The sequence below is a fragment of the Mastigoproctus giganteus genome, chromosome 9 (assembly GCF_048544385.1).
Source record: "Mastigoproctus giganteus isolate SK-2022 chromosome 9, ASM4854438v1, whole genome shotgun sequence".
Lineage (NCBI taxonomy): Eukaryota > Metazoa > Arthropoda > Arachnida > Uropygi > Thelyphonidae > Mastigoproctus > Mastigoproctus giganteus.
In genome coordinates, this window is record NC_143583.1 from 20,902,723 (window position 1) to 20,925,837 (window position 23,115).

The window sequence follows — 23,115 nt, forward strand, 5'->3', positions numbered from 1 at the left end:
TTGAGCAAAGCTATTACAAAAATATTAGTAGTAGGAGTAGCAAATGATGCAAGGAAACAAGTATATAAAATATCAACAAAAAAAGCCAAACTTTCCCTTTCACCTGTCTATCCCCTCTAACTGTTTATCTAGTTCTTCCTTCAATTTATTTAAACTACCCACCTCTACAATGCCAAATGGGTGTTTGTTCCAACAATCAACCACCCTCTGGCTGAAGGCAAATTTCTACACATCTGACCAGCAACTATCCTTACTTACTCAGTTTGATGCCCTCTTGTATGTAGTGTGAGCAAGAAGATTACTGAATCCATTCTAGGCCTTAAACACCTCAATCAGATATTGCAGTCTCCACATGCTGCAATTTGCAAAACTTGAAACTTGAGGGGGCCAAAAATGTGATGCTAAGACACCCTCTTGCTCTCCTCACCAATGTTGTTGCTCTTCTCTGCACCCATTCCAGCAGATCTATGTCCTTCCTAAAATAAGGCTTCCAGATTAGATGCAGTACTAAGAGCTATATAATATCGGTGTTTAGATACACCATAGACACTCTTAAAAAACTACAAAGTAGTTGTGGGCATCATTTGCTCTTTCTCATATTGTGCTCTGCCTTCACAACGAGTTGCCATGATACTGCACTACCTCAAATAAGTAACGCTTCACTAATAGAGAAGACTATTGTTACTTATTCTCAGTGAGTACCACCACCCAGACATGTTTCAAGGCTATTGGCCTATCATCAGTGGGTGGGCAGGTACCCTAGTATTGCAGACGTGACGACCCAGTTGTGAAGTTAATCGCACAATATGAGAGATGCCAAAAGGTGTATAAGATAATATTTAAAATAATTAAATGCACTTGGCATAATACTTTAAGAGTTTAATATCTATATAATATTGGTGTATGATGCCCACAACAACTACTTTGTAGTTTTTTAAGAGTGTCTATGGTGTATCTAAACACCGATATTATATAGATATTAAACTCTTAAAGTATTATGCCAAGTGCATTTAATTATTTTAAATATTATCTTATACACCTTTTGGCATCTCTCATATTGTGCGATTAACTTCACAACTGGGTCATCATGTCTGCAATACTAGGGTACCTGCCCACCCACTGATGATAGGCCAATAGCCTTGAAACATGTCTGGGTGGTGGTACTCACTGAGAATAAGTAACAATAGTCTTCTCTATTAGTGAAGCGTTACTTATTTGAGGTAGTGCAGTATCATGGCAACTCGTCATGAAGGCAGAGCACAATATGAGAAAGAGCAAATGATGCCCACAACAACTACTTTGTAGTTTTTTAAGAGTGTCTATGGTGTATCTAAACACCGATATTATATAGATATTAAACTCTTAAAGTATTATGCCAAGTGCATTTAATTATTTTAAATATTATCTTATACACCTTTTGGCATCTCTCATATTGTGCGATTAACTTCACAACTGGGTCATCATGTCTGCAATACTAGGGTACCTGCCCACCCACTGATGATAGGCCAATAGCCTTGAAACATGTCTGGGTGGTGGTACTCACTGAGAATAAGTAACAATAGTCTTCTCTATTAGTGAAGCGTTACTTATTTGAGGTAGTGCAGTATCATGGCAACTCGTCATGAAGGCAGAGCACAATATGAGAAAGAGCAAATGATGCCCACAACAACTACTTTGTAGTTTTTTAAGAGTGTCTATGGTGTATCTAAACACTGATATTATATAGATATTAAACTCTTAAAGTATTATGCCAAGTGCATTTAATTATTTTAAAAAAGTACTAAGAGCATAATCCTCCCTCCTGCCTCATCTGTACTCATTGTACTCCCCAGGTTTAAACTCTGAATCCCTTATATCTGAATGACAACTGTGTATCTGATATTCCCACAATGTCTGCATTTTGATGATTTATTCGGTATTCTGAAATTATAGCATATAGAAATTTACTAGCAGTCCATTGGACTATCTGTTATTTCCATGTGCAAGAGTAGCAGCTGTTTGATAATTAGTAATAGACAATGATTATCCACTGTCCTTAGTCCAGTTTTTACATAAAGCAAAAAGCTGAAAATGTATTCACTGATCATTATAAACAAAGGCTAGAATTTTGCTACTTTTAGATTTTTTTTTTAATCCTAGCAATATTCTATCTACATTGCCACAACTTTTATTCATTTATATTTGACCAGAAAAAACTTTTGTTCACCAGTGTTGATTACTGATTAACAAGCTCTTGAAGGTGGAAGTGCTGTAAAAAACCCATACTATTATTCATGTTAAATTGAATGGTATATAATTAACCTTCTCTTTGTGATTTAGAATATAGCATTTTAACCAAGACATTGGTATATAACTTGGTTATAGCCATGATGTCACTTAAACTAGGGTTGATTTTGGATCATTGTGATTCATCGACCACTTTGGTCAAAATATGCCAGTTTGTATGGTATATCTGATTGTGTGTGTGTGTTATGACGTGTTTTAAAACACGTCATAACACACACACATTTAAAACATTTTACTATTTAAGTAAAATGTTTTAAATGCTAATTTTTAATAACCATTTTTCTCTACTTATTAAAAGTAATCAGAAAATTGTAAGAAACAAGTGAATTTAAAAACAATTACTGTTTAAATTTATGGACATAACTGTTTGTAATGCGAATTGAGCTGATGTATTGGTCTTTTAATTTTGTCACTTATTTTTGTAGACATTCATCACAAACGTTTATGCAAATGGCATTTACAGTAGTTTTAATCATTACATCCATACATTTAAAATGTGTACAGTAATACCCCGACTTACGCTACCCCGACTTACGCGAACTCGGAGTTACGCGGTTCTTGATTTTTTCGTTTGGCAACGCTGCCGCCCACTATCTTCAAGGTCGTTTTTCATATGTTATCGATATACGGTGCGACGGCGGAGAATGAGAGCGAAAGATGAACAAAATTCAACTTTGCTGCTTTTATGTTTTTTATATCAGTGAAGAGGAAACACATTTCACATAATGTAACCTATCTCAATCAGCATGGAAACATCCTTTCTGGTCACTGGACATGGATCTCTCAACCAGAAACTCCACCAACTAGGTCTGCTAAATACTGACCTCTGTTTCTGTGGGTCTGTCGAGAGTTGGGAACATCTACTATTTGAATGCACTATCTACGAGGACCATAGACAACAACTGCAGGCAGCAATTTTGGGATTTTCTCCTGACCAAGTAGAACTCCTTGTCCATTCCAAAAGGAACTTAGGTGCACTACAGCACTTTGCGGCAGACGTATTCAAGCGTAGGAGGAGGATCATCCTAGAAGCTTCTGCAATTCAATAACTAGTTATTTATTTTTATTATTTTTTTTTTACTCTCTCTCTCTTCTTCTCATAATCAGCTAGCACTCTCCTGATAGCCTTTTCCTATCCACCCCGTGTGGGATAATTTGGAAAAAAAAAAAAAAAAAAAAAAAAAAACCTCTTTCTTTTCTTTCTTATTTATTTGTTATTTTTTTCCCCTTTAACATCATTCTGCTTGCTGACATCCTGGCTCTATTCCTTTCCTTGACCAGGTTGTGGGATTAAATCTTTTTTTTTTTTTTTTTTTTCGCGTTCTGACCTGGGCTGGGGCTCCCCAGACCAGGAAAGCTCCTCTCTCACACTAAAAAATTTTTTTTTTTTTTTTTTTATTATTATTATTTATTTATTTATTTATTTATTTGTTTGCGTTGTTGTTCTAGCTATCCATCCTGGACTGGGACTTTCCTGGGCCGGAACAGTCCTTCTCCTCTTTACTCCTTCCCTCTCTTCATCTTATACAAGTTTTTCTTTCTTCCCTGGGAACTCTTCCCCAGGGAGGAGGGCGTGTAGATAGTAGGGGAGGCCTTGCCCTTCTTCTGCTAGGGACGAGTACCTGGAGGAATCGTCCAGGTGCTCACTCCTTCCAGGTAGCCAATAGGCCAAAACACAACATCACGCTACAGAACACACACACATAAGCTCACAAACACAGTTTTTCTTTCCTATCACTTTCTCCCGTGCGGGATGAAAAGCTTTTTTTTTTTTTTTTTTCCCCTCTCTCCCCTTCCTTTTCATCTATCTTCATGCAATCTGGGATATTCCTGTGTGGATTCGGTTTGGAAAAAAAAAAAAAAAAAAATATTTATTTTTATAAGACACATACCGGCCTTACGCTTACAGAGTGTATAAAAACTGAACAGAGCAACGAGGCGGAGATGAACTTCTGTTCTAGGAGCCGCCCATACAAAAACACAAAAATAAAAATAAAAAATAATGTAACCTAAAAACCAACACAATTCCAGCTATCGGTATAATCGCAAATGCAATTAGATCGAGTTTACTACCAGTTTATAACAGATTTCACTAGCAGAAACGCAACTGGATTTTTATTGTTTTATGGTAGTAACCCCTAGAAATGTGAGGTGTTAATAGTGTATCTCTGCCTTTATGGTGTTGTTTATTCAGTTGCTACATGCGCGCAGCTTTGTTTATGCGTATCAAGCGTGCCTCCTCGTTTTGTAATTGTGCTTTATTCCCTAAAAATTAGTAAAATACTTAAAAGGTGTGAAAAGGAAGCGTCCTGGTGAAGACACTGCAGATTCAGAGAGAAAAAGAAAAGCAATATCGATAAACAGAGGCGGACTGGATCAAAAATTCTTACCCGGGGAAAATTTATAGTGGCCTCATACTATGGTTTATGGCCAAAATCACACCGGCCTCCGGCCCACCTGGGTTTTCCCGGCAAGGCTAATGGCCAGTCCGCCTCTGTCGATAGAGAAAAAATATGAAATTGTGAAACGCTTTGAGCGAAATGAAAGACCATGTGATATTGCACGTGCTACAGGCCTAAATGAAGCAACGGCGAAAAGCACATGACAATTGCAAACTTGACAGGTTGAAAATTGAAAAGGGCTCAATTGTAAAGGGCTTAAAAATTTTAGAAAACATAGACTCCAACGAAGAACGCGTTATAGCTACAAAGCAAGGAATAAAAAAATGATTAGCTTGCTACGAAGAAATTCTGCGTGAAAAAAAAGAAGGCGCTGTGTCGTCAGACGAATTTGTTAGATTTTATGAAGCCATCGACCTCGAAATAACTTTTTTACGTAAGTCATTTGTTTTTTTAATACATATTTTGTATTAATATGTATAAAGAACTGCAATTTTATTAATATTTTTCTTCTAAACTAGTGTTTTTGTTAGTCCTTGGTCCCAATTAAGCAAAATTTATATGTATTTATATGCAAAGTTGTACCCCGACTTACGCGAATTCGACTTACGCGATTTTCGTCGGACCCACCTATCGCGTAACTTCGGGGTATTACTGTATAATAAATTTAATGCATAATCAGTTTGCAATCCCTTTGTAGAGGAACATTAATGTATGAATCTTAGATTCTTGAAGAGAATTAAGCCTAGTTAAAATACAAGTTTTAAAATTAAACAATATATGTCATTGCTTTTGAAGTAAAATGTTTAGTATTTTGAGATTAAGAAAGCATGAAAAACTAGTTTTCATGTACCTGTTATCAATACTATCAACTGATTTTTATATCAGTAGGTGGGTGTTCTGAAGTGGACTTTAAACTGTAAGTGAGCATAGATGTTTGTATGTAGACAAAGTTGTTCACTTAGATGAAAGTTTGGTGTTTGTTTTTTCCCTTTGAAGCTTGGCTTAATCTCATGCATTCAAACCTATAACAGGAATATACCATTTATACTGATTTAACAAGAATACCATATGTATTTGAATGTTATTCTTGTTACATTTGAATCAATTTGCAAAATGTTCCCCATTGTGATATACAGTATCAGAATATGTTAAAAAAATGACTAGTATATTTTGTGCACTAAATCCAAAGTCCAACTGCATAGAATAAAATACTTATTTATTTAAAATTTGTGCACATTTCTTTGTTTGGTTTTTGTCTTTGGAATAGTTTGCTTCCTCTAGTGACAGAAACCTGCTTTCAGTTTTCAAGCTTGGGTTTATGTTCACATCAGTGACACTATCCACAAGTCAACTTAAATTGCTAATATCACTTTAATAAACATAGCATCACTAAAAAGGTGAATCTGTTATTTAAAACTTAGGACACTTTCATGACAGCTGATTTCAGAGTTACTCACTTCATCAGACATTGGTTGGTTACATTGTGACGCAACATCCACCTCGGAAAGCTCTGCCTTAACGGTTTACAGAAACTGCTAGTCATGCGGACAGAATCAATTTGGATAAGTGTTTTTTTGATGATATGGATAAAATTAACACTTGCACACATTTCAAGGGTTCCTTTTGACATTGTGAGGCAAACACGTGGCTTGCATATCAAAATTAAGTAAAAAAAAAAAAAAGAATTGCATATGTGATTTGAGATATTGTAGAAGAATACTATTTCTCGAACCCCGGTCTAATTCTTGATTAGACCCGGGTTCGAGCCCGTCACCACCAAATACGGAGTATGCGGAAAGGTCAGGGAATTACCACCGCATATCCCCGGAGCAATATGGCCTTAGTTGCTAATGCTCCTAAAAACCAAATAACTAACTAACTAACTAACTAAACATTGGTTTTCCAATAAATGTGCTAAGGCTGTTCAAGAGAAGAATGTTGCATATCGTAATTGGCTTGTTTCTAAATCTTCAGTTTCATTTTCTGCCTACACCAAAGCTCGCAACAATTGTAACAGGCTAAGAGTAGAAAACTTGCTTCTTGCCCTAATGGTAGCCGAGCATTCTGGTCTATTGCCAAAGTTATTGGATCGCAACTTTTGCCCATCTCTGCTCCCACCTCTGTCCAAACCAGAAGGTTCTGTTGTCACTTCAGCCATGTATAAAGCTGACCTGCTAGCATCCTATTTTTCTTCCAACTCATGTATTAATGAGCTTGGTAAAACACCTCCCACCATTCCGAACATGCGCCATTCAATGCCTCCTGTGGTCTTCCGTCAAAAGGATATCAGAAGGATTTTGATGAATCTTGATGCTAAGAAAGCTCCAGGTCCTGATGGTATTTCTCTACTTGTTCTCAAAACCTGTGCTCCTGAACTTACTCCTATTTCTTTGCCACCTTTTTTCACTTTCTTATTCCAAAGGTGTTTTTCCTTCTGCTTGGAAATTTGCTCATATGCAGCCAGTTCCTAAAAAGGGTGACAAATCCCTCCCATCCAATTATTCCCCTATTGCAATTACTTCTACTCATTCTAAAGTAACAGAGAAATCAATTAACCGCCAACTCTTAAACTACCTAGAAACCCGTCTGATCAACGATCGCCAGTATGGATTCCGTCAGTGTCGATCCACTGGTGATATTCGGGCTTGTGTTACCCATTTATGGACTAATTAAATGGAAAGGTTCGGTGAAACACAAGTAGTTGCCCTTGACATCTCAAAGGCGTTCGATCGTGTTTGGCATAAAGGTCTTCTAAACAAGCTTCCATCTTATGGTTTGCCAACTGTTTTTAGCAATTGGTTATCCAGTTTTCTCTCTGATCGTTCACTGAGGGTTATAGTAGATGGCTCTCTGTCTTTAACTTCTCCACTAATGCCGTTGGCCCCCAAGGTTCAGTTCTTTCCCCCACTCTTTTCCTCTTGTATATTAGTGACCTTCTTCCATTGACTGGAAATCCTATCCATAGTTTTGCCGATGATAGCACATTGCATTCCACTTTCCATTTTGAGAAACCTTGTCCTGCTCAATCAGCTTCAACTTCTCGAAAATCTGCTACCAATTCCTTAAATGCCGATCTTCGGGTAATTCTCCAGTGAGGCAAAGACAATTTAGTTGATTTCAACCCTCTGCTCCTATGCTTATCTTTAGTGACACTCTGATTTCTAGGCAAAATGATATATCTCTTTTGGGGATTACCCTGACTTCTAATCTCTCTCTCTCTCTCTCTTGGCACAAGCACATTACAAATATTGCTTCCTCTGCAACTAAAAAACTTGGTTTTCTCTTTCGCTCTCAGCATTACTTTTCTTCCAAACAGCTGCTCACTCTGTATAAATCGCAAATCTGCCCTTCCGTGGAATATTGTTCCCACATCTGGGGTGGTGCCCCCAAAACCTCTCTCAGGCATCTTGATTCCATTCAGAAGAGGGCAGTTAGGTTAATTAATGATTCATCTCTAACAGAGTCTCTCCACTCGCTTTCTCATGGACGTTTCTCATAGTTTCTGTTGCATGCCTCTTCTACAGATACTTCCATGGGCACTGTTCTTCTGAATTGGCTTCTATAATTCCTGCTCTCTCTTTCAAAACAGTCCGAACACGTGCCGCCACCAGCCAACATCCATTTACTGTCCAACTTCAAACCCACAGAACGAACTTTTCATCTTCCTCATTTATTCATTCAATTGCCGTTTTCTGGAACAACCTTTCTTCATGCAATCTACAGAAGTTCAAGTCCAATGTCAACAAATATCTTCTTTCGTCTTCTCAACATCCAACCCAAGCATGGTACTAAGTACTATACCTCTCGTGTTTGGGGTTCACATAAAAAAAAAAATATATCAAAATTATTTTTGACATTCAGTTTCCTTGTGACCACATCATAGTATCCAATCAAATTCGTCAGACAAGACCTCCCTTTAACAAGCCCGTGCTGTGTCTTAACTGTTACTGCAGTCTTGTCTAGATGATCCTGCAATGCTGCTTTAACCAGTGACTCCATTATTTTCCCCGGGACACAAGTTAAACTAACAGATCTGTAGTTACTTGTTACCTTTTTGCAGTATATATAGATACATAATAGTTTTAGTTGGCCTTGCATTCATTTAAATTGGCGACTACAGACTGTATTCCCTAGCAGAAAGAAAGACAAAACCACATATAAAGTTACATTTATTATAAAGTTTATAAGGTAGCAAAAATTTCTCATAAAAACCTACTGCTGCCTAAAACAAACGTCTACACATCTACCTGCAACCATCCTTCTGCAATTTGAATTTAGACCCATTTCATGTTTTGTCATCTCAACAAGAGAAAGGATGCTATTAGCACTAAGCTTACTTAAATCATTAAATCAAAGCCTTAAACAACCTAATCAGATCTCTTTGCAGGTGCCTAGTGCCCTGCTTCTGCAGTTTGCAAACCTGAAACCTTTCTTGGTAAGAGCACACTTTTGTTCCAGTCACTAACCTTGATAATCTTCTCTGTACTTGTTCCAATAGACCCACATCTTCCTAAAATAAGACTTCCAGATTTGTATGCAGTACTCAAAATGCGGCCTAACCATTGCCTTATACAATGGGATAGTCATAGGCATTAATCAATATCATTAAATAAATAATAGTGTTGTTTTCTATATTCTATAACTGTGGGGACCCCACTAATGACATTAGTCAAAGAAGAGCAATGCCTATTGATAACCACACTGTCTTCTCCTGCTTAGCTAGGACAAGCTTCTCCTGCTTAGCCTCCTTTATCCTAGAGGTCTGCATGGCCTACATTTATTGATTTTTACCCGGCCCGAAGCATAGATGACTTGACCTGAGCCCATATTTGTTTTTGAAATTTGCTACCCATACCTGACCCACCCAAAGCGATTTTTATCCCAGCCTGACCGAAACTTTTTATATAAATAAAATCGCTATCATTAGTTTTTGAAGTTTCATAATAATAAAAAAATAAACTTTCAGATTCAATATTAATAATTATAACAATAATAATTATCAATATTAATTATAAAACAAGAAAGGTAATAAATTTTCAATTTGCCATATTTAATATAATTCCAAAATGAATAATGATATATACCTCCACCAGCCACCTTCTCTTCACATGCTTTTTTATTGAAAATTGTTGTGCAGAAATAGTCAACACTTGCTATTTAAATTGGTCTGATGCTATTGCACAGATAATCTGGCTGCACTAAAATTTATTTCGGAGTTTGCACTGCTTGCTGGTCATTTCCACAAAAGAATACAAATTTCGGTGAATTTTGGTGTTTGGTGACATTGGCGAAATGTGCCTTATTGGTCAATTAAAAGTGTCAACAGACAAATAATACCCATTTTTCCAAAAAAACTTAAGAATTTAAATACATAAAAAAAATATATTTACGAGAAATATATTGTAAGAAATAGTCCGAAAAAGTCCTAAATGTTTGAAATAACAATTTGTTATGATTATTTGTACCCGATCCGAGCCTGAACATTGTTGGTGTTACCCAGGCCCAAGCAGACCTCTGCTCTATCCATAGCAGTAACTTGCCCCAATTACAACACTGCTCCAATTTGTACAGTGTTGGAATAGTATCAAAAGCTTTTTGATAAGTATACAATGCCAAAAGGTTTTTATTTTTTTTGTATCCAGTCAGAATGCCCCTTAAAAAATCCATGCTGTGACTACAATATAACTGCATTACTTCTTTAATCAGTGACTCCATTATTTCCCTGGAACAGAAACCAAGCTAAGAGGTCTGTAATTACTCATGGATCCTCCTTTGTGAATCACGGATACATTTGCGCTTCTCCAGTGACCTACTCACTTTTACTGCCTCACTTAACATGATTGGACAGATCCCATCAGATTCAGGTATTGTTTACATTTAGCTTCAACAATTTCTTTTCCAATTGCCTCTCAGTTATCATAACATAATTTAATAGCTTGTTAGAATATGATACACATCTGTCAGCCTATTCCTAAAAGAATTCCCTATGTGTGAATGCAGATGATTACTGAATATCTGAGCAGGATCATCAACAATTAAACATTCATATCTATAGTAGACTAAAGGGATTAATCCCTTTCTTTCTAGTGTTAACTTAAGACGTCTTTGCCTGAGATTTCTTGTAATCTGCCTTTGGCTTGCCTAATCTTTGTGACCAGATTGCAGACTAGTTAATATTTGCTGTAGGCTTGTGTTGTTGTTTACCATGTTGCTGTATTTCATCCCCTCCCATCAGCCATTCCTTGAATAGTTGCTCTCCTTGTAATTTCCAGATCTTTCAGCAGTCAGTCTCAGCAGCCTCTGTGCTGGGGTCGCTGACTCAAAGTAAGGTTTTCTGTGAACAGTTCTTTTCACAGACGTAAGTTTTAACAGTTTATATGAATAAGTATTTTACTCAAAGAAATCAGCACAACAGCAGAGGAACAAACCTGCCCTGTGTTGTTGTGCTTGTTTATTCCTTACTCTCTTCAGAGCACTCCTCCTTTCCATCCCCCCCTTCTTTATGCTATATGTATAGTCAATTTTTTTAACTTTATTTTTTACTTTTTATTGGTGATACCTTTCTAGTTTGTTTGTTTTTTTCAACAAATCTGAGTAATTTGGATGCTTGAATGATGTGGATGTCACCTTCTGTCCTTTTCCATCAAGTGTTCTACTGAGACCTTACCTTAATCGTTACTTTGTATTTTTCATTATGTTTGCAGTTTTTTTAGCATTTAAAGAATTGATTTGTGTTAATTAGTAATTTAATTTGTAATTTTATATTGTCATTTATTTTTGTAAATTAATATTTTTCTTTCTAACCCTGTAATCCCTCTTTAAATCCTGATGATGTTACTCACTTTATTAATGAAACATTGCCTGGTTGTTTGGTACCTGCATTGTGGTGGTTATATTGCTATTAATTTTTGGTAACTTTCAACTATTCAAATAAATATATATAGCATTCACATGGTTTATAGTGGCTTCCTTTTGATTACTATCATTTGTGATTTTGTGTTTTGAAAGAAGTGAACTGGTCTCTTATTTCAAAGTTGGGGATGTTTTATTAAATTTCTGCTGAATTCTCAGATTATTTTATTATCATAGAAAACAAAATGAGGGATATTTCATTGATAAAATGCCTAATAATGACTTAGCAGTTATTTTTTATTACTCTTTTAGGTACTCAGAATTATCACATACATGATGCACTCTTCTTTCTAAACCTCTTAGTAATTAGAGCTGGAATCTACAAGGTATCTTTCTGAGATTCCACTTTATACCAACGTAATTTAAATTTATGAATTGCATTGAATTACTGATCTGTTTTCATAAACAGTAACTGATACACTTGTTTATTTATGTGGAGTTTTTATATTACTAATATTCTTTCTTTATTCTTTCTAGGGGTGGCAGAATTGAGCTAGGATGTGTAACTCATCATAATATTAAACAGTTGAAAAGGCTAAATCAAGTTGTCTTTCCTGTCAGTTATAACGATAAATTTTACAAAGATGTTTTAGAAGCTGGAGAATTGGCTAAATTAGGTTGGTTAAATTGAATTAGGAAATGAGTAAATCATTTCTGCATAATCATTGTAGTGTACAAACAACATAGTATAATAATAATATTCTTTATTTACCAAATAAAAAACATGCATATAATAAAAATCCCTTATAATTTTTCAGAGGGATTTTACATTTATTCTTAATTTTATATAGAAGTAGCCCTTGCCGATTGCAACTGGTTGGGAACCTCATGAACTGCGAAATTTAGTAGTCCAGTTTTGTAGGTTGCAGTACTTAGACCAGACATCTGCATAAGTACTTTGTTGCTCTTCTTTTCCAGACTTCTCATAGTCTGTCTTTCTTAGCTTGCCTAACCTCCTTTGTGACTTGATTACAGGCTAATTTATATACCACAGGCTTCTGTATCTGATAATTTATATGCACCCCACACATTTTACTTCTCTGCCAGAAGTCCCATCAGTTCATCTGATATCCATTTAGGTCTAAGCTTTGAACAGTATTTCTTAGTTGGTATGAAAAGCCTAGTAGCTCTTATGATTAGCATTAGTAGAGGCATTTGATGCAAGAAAGCAAGCTTATGCAGCATCAGCTAAAAAAAAAAAAAAAAAAAAAAAAACCCACTTCCACTTCACCCCTCTGTTCGTTCAAAATACCTGTCCAGCTGAGCCTTAAACTTATTTAGGCTATCAACCTCCACCACAAGGGATGGAAGTCTGTTCCACCAACCAACCACCCGCTGGCTAAAGGCAAATTTCCGCACGTCTATCCTACATCTGTCTTTCCTCAATTTGAATTTATACCCTCTCAGGTGATCTTTCTGAGCTAGAGGAAGAATCCCATCAGCATTGAGCATGCTTAAACCATTCAAGGCTTTATACACCTCTATCAGATCACCTCGCTGGTGCCTAGTCTCCAGACACTGTAATTTGCAAAACTTAAGCCTTTCTTCGTAAGAGCACCCCTTTGTTCCATTCACTAATCTTGTTGCCCTTCTCTGTACTCGTTCCAGCAGCTCTACATCCTTCTTGAAATGAGGCCTCCAGACCTGTATACAGTACTCTAGGTGTGGCCTGACCATTGCCTTATACAATGGAATAATCACCTCCTTATCCCTGCTGGAAAAATTCCTGTATATCATTGACAATACTCCATGAGCTACTCTTGCAGCCCGTCTGCACTGCTCAGAGAACTTCATATCTGCCTGCACAACCACCCCCAAGTCCCTTTCATTCTCTACCACTGTCAGTGTAGTACCACAGAGTTGATACCTTGCTCTGGGGTTGCTGTTTCCCATGTGTACTACTTTACATTTGTCAATGTTAAACTTCATTTGCCACCTCTCAGCCCATCTGCTCAACCTTTCCAGATCCTGTTGCAGCAGCATAGTGTCAGTAGTGTTCTTGACAACCCTGCCAACCTTTGTATCGTCTGCAAACTTGGATATTAAGCTTGATATACTATCATCAATATCATTTATAAATACAGAAAACAATAATGGACCCAACACTGAGCCCTGAGGGACTCCACTAATAACATTAGTCCACGATGAGCAGTGTCCATTGATTACCACTCTGTCTTCTCCCCCTCAACCACCCCTTTATCCATAGCAGCAATTTGCCTCCAATGTTACACTGCTCCAATTTGTGTAGCAGTCTTCCATGTGCAACAGTATCAAAAGCCTTTCTAAGATCCAAGTATATAATATCAAAGTTATTCCCTGCATCCAGTTCTTTTGTGACTGCATCATAGTATCCAATCAAGTTGGTCAGGCAAGACTTCCCCTTAACAAAACCATGCTGTCTGAGCTATAACTGAAGTCTTGTCTAAATGATCCTGCAGTGCTTCTTTAACCAGTGCCTCCATTAATTTTCCTGGAACAGAAGTTAAGCCCACAGGTCTATAATTACTTGTGTCAGCCTTTGATCCTCCTTTGTGAATTGGGGTCACATTTGCACATTTCCAGTCTATGGGTACCTCCCCTGAGTCCAAGGAAGCTCTCATAATTATGGCTAAGGGTTTGCTTACTTCCTTTGCTGCCTCCTTTAATATAACTGGATAGATCCCATCCACCCCGGGTGCCTTTCTTGTGTTTATCTTCAACAGTTTCTCCTCCACTTTACTCCCAGTTATTTCAAGATTCTGTAGCTTACTGCTAGAGTTGAATACACCTCTGGCATTCCCCTTGCTGAATAACTCCTCATGTGTGAATGTCGATGCAAAATATTCATTTAGTTTGTTAGCTACCTGAGCAGGATCATCAACAGTTGACCCATCAATATCAAGTGGACCAATCTGATTCATCCCCTTCCTTCTAGAGTTTACATAAGTAAAGAACTCTTTGCTGTTTTTCTTTGCATCCCTTGCGAAGGATTTCTCGTAATCTGCCTTCGCCTGCCTAACCTCCTTTGTAATTTGGTTGCATATCAACTTGTATCTATCATAGGCTTCTGTGTCATGTGTTAATTTGTAAGTATCCCATGCATTTTTCTTCTCTGCCATATGCCTCATTAGTTCATCTGACATCCATTTTGGCCTAAACCTTGAACAATATTTCTTAGTTGGTATGTAAAGCCTAGTAGCTTCCAAGATTAATTCTTTGAATGCTTCCCATTTTGAGTTTGCTGTTGGTAACATCATCAGTTGGTCCCACTGTATAGAATTTAAATACTGTCTCAGTCCATCGTAGTCGCCTTTACGGAAGCAATAACCCTTCCCTTTACCCCTAATGGTAGTTACCTCTTTGAGTAAATCCCACTTCAGCACACTGTGATCACTGCCACCTAGTGGTTCATTTATCTGCAGATTCTTAATGCATGAAGAATCACTGCTGATAATCAAATCAAGAGTATTACTCCCTCTAGTTGCCTCCCGAACATGCTGATGTAGAAAACAATCATCCAATAAATCCACAAAAGCCCTGCTAGTGTGTGAGTAACCAGCCCCCAAATTCCAGTCAATATCTGGGAAATTAAAATCTCCCATTATAAGACTCTCTGATTTACTGGCCCACTCTATTTCCCTGTACAGTTCCTTATTATACTCATCAGAGTCATTAGGCCTATAGCACACTCCTACTCTCAATTTTGATCTCCCAATGCTTATGTCACACCAAACTGACTCAACACTGCACTGTCCAGCGATGTCGACTGACTTCACTTCCTTGGTTTTTATGTGTTTCTTAACTAATAGCATAACCCCTCCCCCCTTCCTATCCTGTCTATCCTTTCTGTAGACGTTGTACTCCCCAAATTGCAGTTCTGCATCCCTTATATCCCTGAATGCTTCACATTTAGAATTTGCTCTTGACACCATCAATTGGCTCCACTGCATAGAATTTAAAAACTGTCCAAGACCACTGTAGTCACCATTACAAAAAGCAAAAGCCTTTCCTTTTAACCTTGTCAGTAGTTTTGTCTTTAATTAAATTCCATATTGGTACACTGTGATCACTGCCACTCAGTAGGTCTATTACCTGCAGATTCTTAATACACAAAGCATTTCTGCTGATAATGAGATCAAGAGTGTTGCTTCCTCTTGTTGCCGTTCAAAAACAGTCATCCAGTAAATCTACAAAAGTCTTGCTAGTATGGTACCGACCAACCCAAAAATACCACCCATCTGAAAAGTTAAATCCCTGAGTATAAGATATTCTGATTTATTGGCCCACTCTATTTCTCTGTATAATTGTTTGGTATACTCATCACAGTCATTAGGCCTATAGCACACTCCTGCTGAAATTTTTGTTTTCCCATGCTTATGTCACACTAAACTGACTCAACATTGCGCTGGTCACCCGTCTACTGGATGCACTGCCTTAGATTTAATATGCTTAACTAGGAGCATACCACCCTGTCCTTTCTGCCCTTCCTGTATACACTGAGTGGACAGAAATCATGAGATACCTACCTATTAATAGGTAGGCCCACCTTTCACCCAGATAAGGGCAGTCACACGGCGAGGCATTGTCCACTAGTTCACAAAAGCATTCCACAAGTATTTCCATCCATGCTTCCTGCACTGCTGTCCATAATTTCATCACGTTCGCGGGTGGAGGATCCAAAGCTCGAACAGACCTTACCACAGCATCCCAAAGATGCTCCACAGGGTTCATGTCCATTGAACGGGGAGGCCATTCCATGGTGGTACAATCTGCGGAGTACTCTTTGAACCATGTTCTAATAACCACGGCTCTGTGGAGCAGACGCATTGTCCTGCTGGAAGAGTCCATTACTCTGTGGGTGCAAGATGACCCAAAAGACACAAGAACTGGAAATTTAATAAGAGCTTAATTTTTGAAAAAATGACTGGATCCCAAAACCCAAATTTCTAGCCACCATAGTACAAGAAATAGTATAGATCAGAAATTTCCATTTATTTGTCCTCCTGATAGTCAGTATTCAAAACACAAAATAATGTTTATATTAGACAGTGGCTTCTGACTATATATCTTTGCCACATATGTCAGCAATGCGGTGCTGCCTAAAATCCTGACATACCAATTGTATTTAAAAAACAAAGTTAGTCTATATCTTAGAAATGTTTTCGATAAAAAAAAATGTTTTTCATGTAATCAAAGTGGCCGCTAAAAACATTAAAATTTTATTTGAACACATGGAACATGTACATTGCATTTATGCAAACAGTATATAATGTTAATGTTTTATATCATATTAATGAATAAACAACACACACTGTGTGTGTGTGTGTGTGTGTGTGCGTGCGTGCGTGCGTGCGTGTAATTAAATAAAATAAAATAAAGAAACATTGTGTGCAATACCATCATTCTTTTTTCTCGAGAGAAAGAAAAACGAGAATGTTGCCTTCAAGAAGGCGTGGCAACGAGAATGTTGCCACGCCTTCTTGCATTTTGTACAGGATTCACCACGAAGTATGCATTCAGCCTGGTTATAGACCTGTTGCTGTTCTTTCTGAAATTCCTCTATGATCCTATATATTCCAATATTTGCTTGTCCAACTATACACTCCCATCTATGCCAAGCCTCAACACTGTTTTGGGTGCGTGGAATTCACAGTTGAATGTAATTGTATACGGACCATAATGTTGATGGAAGTAATGGTGGAGTGTGAATTACTGTATCATTATGCATATACCATCTAATTCTTGCATATATAAAATTGTCTTTAAACCACTATCACGTCACTAGCTTCCCTCGGTAAATGTGGCTTCAGAATATTAAATGCTTGTGGTACCTCACCAAATGGAATAAATGTCAGGGTACACACGTCAAAGCGGCATACTAAATTCTTCATCGTTACCGTACTAAGATGCGAGTCCACTTGCTTGAAGTTTTCTCCAAACACATTGCCCCAGGTGGAAAAAACAGACCTTATTAGACACGTTAGAGAACTCTCCTTTGGAGGCATCTATTGCAGCTAATTCCATGTCAGTTAATATGCCTGTGGTCTCAATTCAGTTTCATTTTCTTCAGCAAAGTCAATCATATCTTGAAACAAATGTTTATAATTCTCTTCACTCTTATTCGTCATCAACACGTAAACTAAGGGAAGAATTTGATAGTTTTAATTACTGATGATCACATGAATTGTATATAATTGATAAAAAAAAAATTGTGGGCACTGTTTTAAATGGTACCATCCATAATCCAATATTGAGCACATGTTAGGCATTGAATATTTACTTTTATTGTAAATAGAATTCTTTCCTCTCCCACAGCAGAATCTGTAACAAGATATTCCATTTTCTTCTTATAATAATAGGAAAAAATATCCTATTTTCTCCTTGTTACCCCTTTCAAAATATTCTGCCGGCACCCATGGATATGCCTTAATGTACTTGTCAAAGAAATTCATGAAAGTACAGCTAATAACAAATACCTGTATAATTACAGTTTTAATAGTTACACTTTTAGTATGTCAGTGTGTCAGCTAATGATATTTATGACAAATGTTATGCAGCTGCCAAAATATATTACTGGTCCTCAAGGTTGTCACAGACATTCTCTCAGATTGCCAGACAAGCTGTATTTGCTACCTGGGAGTCTAAAATGCTGATGGAACTGATATTCGGGTGACACTCAAGTCAAATGGACCCAATTTTGGTGAAGTCCGGATGGTCTGTGACAGCCAAATCCTCTGCTTGCACCTTCATGATGGTGGGACTGTTAGTAATCCTGGGTATAACCTCCATGCATAAGTACAAGGTGGGGGTGACCACCCAGGTGTGAACCAACGTAAGCAGGGGTCAAGGTGTGGCACCCACACCACATGGAGGAACGCCGCCCCTCTATGTTACCAGGCAGTACTAGGTGGCAGACGACTCTCATCAACCGGTGCAGTACCACCACTTTGCTTATTGGAGGCTTGAAGTGGTGGAACCATGTTTAGTCTCTAGAGCTACGTTCCGGTCAACCTTTCCCTATCTCTTCCATCATGCAGTATGACTGATGACTTTTGAGGTTATGATGAACATTGTGGCAAGATCCAATATTCCTTACATTTCGAGGTACAGCTCTAAATCGGTGTTCGCAGGCCGGCCTCTAGTTAGTACACCGGACCGAACCAATTGGTAACTCTCTAGGAGGCTTCCAGATCAGCTAGTGTATAATCTTGCCACCTCTACTCTGCCAGATAGTGACTGGAGGGAGTCCGAGTAGTGTGTATGCAGGGAGCATTGTCGAGGCCACATTATGTCAAGGATCTGGGTATATTCTTACCATGTGTACGCCATATCCAAAAATTTCATTACTTCATACAGCATGTCCCACCCACTTTTTCTTACTATTGAATACACCATGAATTGTCAAACTAATAGAGCAAGCTTATCTGCGAAAAGATCTAAACCTCCCAAGCACTTCCTAATTCATTTCACAAATATGCGTGGTCTCAATTCTAATCTCAACGATGTCAATTTCCACTTGCAGTCTGCCAAACCCCATGTACTTTTTCTGACAGAATCTTAGTTATCGGTTGATTAAACTACTGCACATCTCAGATGCCCAAATTATTTGCTGTATGATTCCTTTCGCCTCAAAGGTGGTACTTGTGCATATGTCCGTTCTGATATTCCCTGGCAGAGACTTGGCAATTTGGAATCTCTTCTCTTTGATCTTCTCTGGCTTAAAATCTCTCTACCTCATTGTGTCAGATTCATCTGTTGTCTCTACCGTTCTCCCAACTCCACTAATCACTTGGAGCTCTTTGACTTTCCTCTCTTTGCAACTTGACTTTCTGCAGTCCAACTTTCCTAACAGTGAGGTAATTTTCCTTAGTGATTTTAATGTTCACAACTCCAGCTGGCTTCCGTTTTCTAGTCACACCGATCCAGCTGGTCGAGATGCTGCGGCTTTTGCAATTACTAATGACCTTGCATAGATTGTTCATTTAACTACAAGAATACCAGACAATCCTAATCATACAGCCAATACGCTTGATCTTTTTCTCACAAACAACCCTTCTAAGTACACGGTCGAAGTGAGAGTCCTTTAGGCACTTCAGATCACAACTTGGTGATTGTCTCTTCTCCAATGGAACCTTTATCTCATGGCTATTCCCAACCTCATGTTGTTTGGCATAACAAGAATGCAAAATGGGATGACCTGCTAGATTTCTTTTTCTTGGTTGGATTACTGTTTCAAAACTTCTGATGTCAACGTTTGCTCAGATCGTGTCAGTGAAATTATTCTTGCAGGAATGGAATCCTTTATCCCACACTCCACCTTAAAATCTCGTCCTTTATCTAAACCTTGGTTTTCCAATAAATGTGCTAAGGCTGTTCAAGAGAAGAATGTTGCATATCGTAATTGGCTTGTTTCTAATTCTTCAGTTTCATTTTCTGCCTACACCAAAGCTTGCAACAATTGTGAAGCAGTTATTAATCAGTCCAAACCAGAGTTTGAACAGGCTAAGAGTAGAAAACTTGCTTCTTGCCCTAATGGTAGCCGAGCATTCTGGTCTATTGCCAAAGTTATTGGATCGCAACTTTTGCCCATCTCTGCTCCCACCTCTGTCCAAACCAGAAGGTTCTGTTGTCACTTCAGCCATGTATAAAGCTGACCTGCTAGCATCCTATTTTTCTTCCAACTCATGTATTAATGAGCTTGGTAAAACACCTCCCACCATTCCGAACATGCGCCATTCAATGCCTCCTGTGGTCTTCCGTCAAAAGGATGTCAAAAGGTTTTTGACGAATCTTGATGCTAAGAAAGCTCCAGGTCCCGATGGTATTTCTCCACTTGTTCTCAAAACCTGTGCTCCTGAACTTACTCCTCTTTGCCGCCTTTTTTCACTTTCTTATTCCAAAGGTGTTTTTCCTTCTGCTTGGAAATTTGCTCATATGCAGCCAGTTCCTAAAAAAGGGTGACAAATCCCTCCCATCCAATTATCGTCCCATTGCAATTACTTCTACTCTTTCTAAAGTAATGGAGAAATCAATTAACTGCCAACTCTTAAACTACCTAGAATCGTCTTATCAACAATCGCCAGTATGGATTCCGTCAGTGTTGATCCACTGGTGATATTCTGGCTTATGTTACCCATTTAGAGGTGTGTAAATATGGCGGCTGTTAGAAGTATCGGTTTTTTATATATCTTAACAGGAACTTTTGGTGTCTGATTTCAAGACCTATTTCTACAACACAGAAATGTAAAAGCTATAAATATGTTGGAGAACCAGAACCAAGTATGGATGTGAAGGATTTGACTGATCGTACTGCTAATTCAGTATTTTAGGCTGAATTGTTTCAAGGAATGGGACTTACTTTGGCACATATTTTCAAGGAACCTGCCACTATAAATTACCCATTTGAAAAAGGGCCGCTTAGTCCATGATTTCGGGGTGAACATGCCCTACGCCGCTGTCCTTCAGGAGAAGAGAGATGCATTGCATGCAAATTATGTGAAGTAATTTGTCCTGCACAGGCCATTACTATTGAAGCAGAGAACGATCAGATGGTAGTCGTCGCACAACACGATATGATATTGATATGACAAGGTGCATATATTGTGGTTTTTGCCAGGAAGCATGCCCAGTGGATGCAATTGTAGAGGGTCCTAACTTTGAATTTTCCACAGAAACACACGAAGAGCTGTTATACAATAAAGAAATATTACTCAATAATGGAGACAAATGGGAAGCAGAAATTGCAGCTAATCTTCAAGCAGATCACCTTTATATATGAGAGGGAGTGCCAGATACACCACTCAATAGGGTGCCCTGTAGAATCAGAAAATAGCATGTAAAATGTTTATTATGTAGAAGTGTGAATGTCTATAGGATAGTCTACTATACATAAAATAACGCTAAGATAAATAACAAAAAAAAAAAAACCCCTGGCACCACCATGCCGTGACGGGACTAATTGTATGTCTATCATTGCTGCAATTAAAGATTCTATTCTATTATGGACTAATTCAATGGAAAGGCTCGGTGAAACACAAGTAGTTGCTCTTGACATCTCAAAGGCTTTCGATCGTGTTTGGCATAAAGGTCTTCTAAACAAGCTTCCATCTTATGGTTTGCCAACTGTTTATAGTAATTGGTTATCCAGTTTTCTCTCTGATCGCTCACTGAGGGTGATAGTAGATGGGTCTCTGTCTTCTAACTTCTCAACTAATGCCGGTGATCCCCAAGGTTCAGTTCTTTCCCCCGCTCTTTTCCTCTTGTATATTAATGACCTTCTTCCATTGACTGGAAATCCTATCCACAGTTTTGCCGATGATAGCACATTGCATTCCATTTTCCATTTTGATAAAGCTTTTCCTGCTCAATCAGCTTCAACTTCTCGAAAATCTGCTACCAATTCCTTAAATGCCGATCTTCAGGTAATTCTTCAGTGGGGCAAAGACAACTTAGTTTATTTCAACCCTTCTAAAACTCAGTCTTGTCTTATATCTCGCAAAAAAAGGATTCTTCTGCTCCTTTGCTTATCTTTGCTTATCTTTAGTGACACTCCGATTTCTAAGCAAAATGATATATCTCTTTTGAGGATTACCCTGACTTCTAATCTCTTTTGGCACAAGCACATTACTAATATTGCTTCCTCTGCATCTAAAAAAACTTGGTTTTCTCTTTCACTCTCTAACTCTGTATAAATCGCAAATCTGCCCTTCCGTGGAATATTGTTCCCACATCTGGGGTGGTGCCCCCAAAACCTCTCTCAGGCTTCTTGATTCCATTCAGAAGAGGGCAGTTAGGTTAATTAATGATTCATCTCTAACAGAGTCTCTCCACTTGCTGTCTCATAGACTTACTGTTTCTGCTGTATGCCTCTTCTACAGATACTTCCATGGGCACTGTTCTTCTGAATTGGCTTCTATAATTCCCGCTCTCTCTTTCAAAACAGTCCGAAAACGTGCCGCCACCAGCCAACATCCATTTACCATCCAATTTCAAACTCACAAAACCAACTTTTCATCTTCCTTGTTTATTCATTCAACTGCCGTTTTCTGGAACAACCTTGCTTCATACGTATTTCCTGAAAATTACAGTCTACAGAAGTTAAGTCCAATGTCAACAAATATCTTCTTTCGTCTTCTCAACCTTCAACCCAATAGTACTAAGTGCTATAGGTTCTAATACCTCTCGTGTTTGGGGTATACATAAAAAAAAAAAAAAAAAACCCTCTAAATTTTCATATTCTGAAAGTATTCGTATTTCAAGTTTTTATCTTTAGCATTTCAATGCTATACCTGTAATTATTGCTGAAATGCCCTCTACAAATAGCAAAATTTGACTCGAAAATTACCAATTAAATGCAATATAATAAAGTAAAATTAAGTTGTTTTTATTCGTTAGTTGTATTTTAAAACTGTTTGTTTCTGTAGCAGAACACATGATCTTCAAATTGAGAGGGGTATTTGTTGTTGAAATTTTTATTTTTTATATTCTTTCTACAAAATTAATCTAATAAGGTAAATTTTTACTTACTTATATAATT

General features: G+C 37.8%; 1 protein-coding gene and 1 pseudogene across 1 annotated transcript in view; both read left to right on the forward strand.

Moving 5' to 3' along the window:
- Positions 1 to 23,115, forward strand: part of san (Probable N-acetyltransferase san) — a 91,536-nt gene that overhangs the window by 34,603 nt on the left and 33,818 nt on the right. The window contains exon 2 of the mRNA XM_090381214.1: positions 12,078 to 12,217. Coding sequence (XP_090237340.1) covers positions 12,078 to 12,217 — 140 coding nt within the window. The remainder of the gene's footprint in view (positions 1 to 12,077; positions 12,218 to 23,115) is intronic.
- On the forward strand, positions 20,767 to 21,357 carry LOC150080076 (NADH dehydrogenase [ubiquinone] iron-sulfur protein 8, mitochondrial-like; annotated as a pseudogene).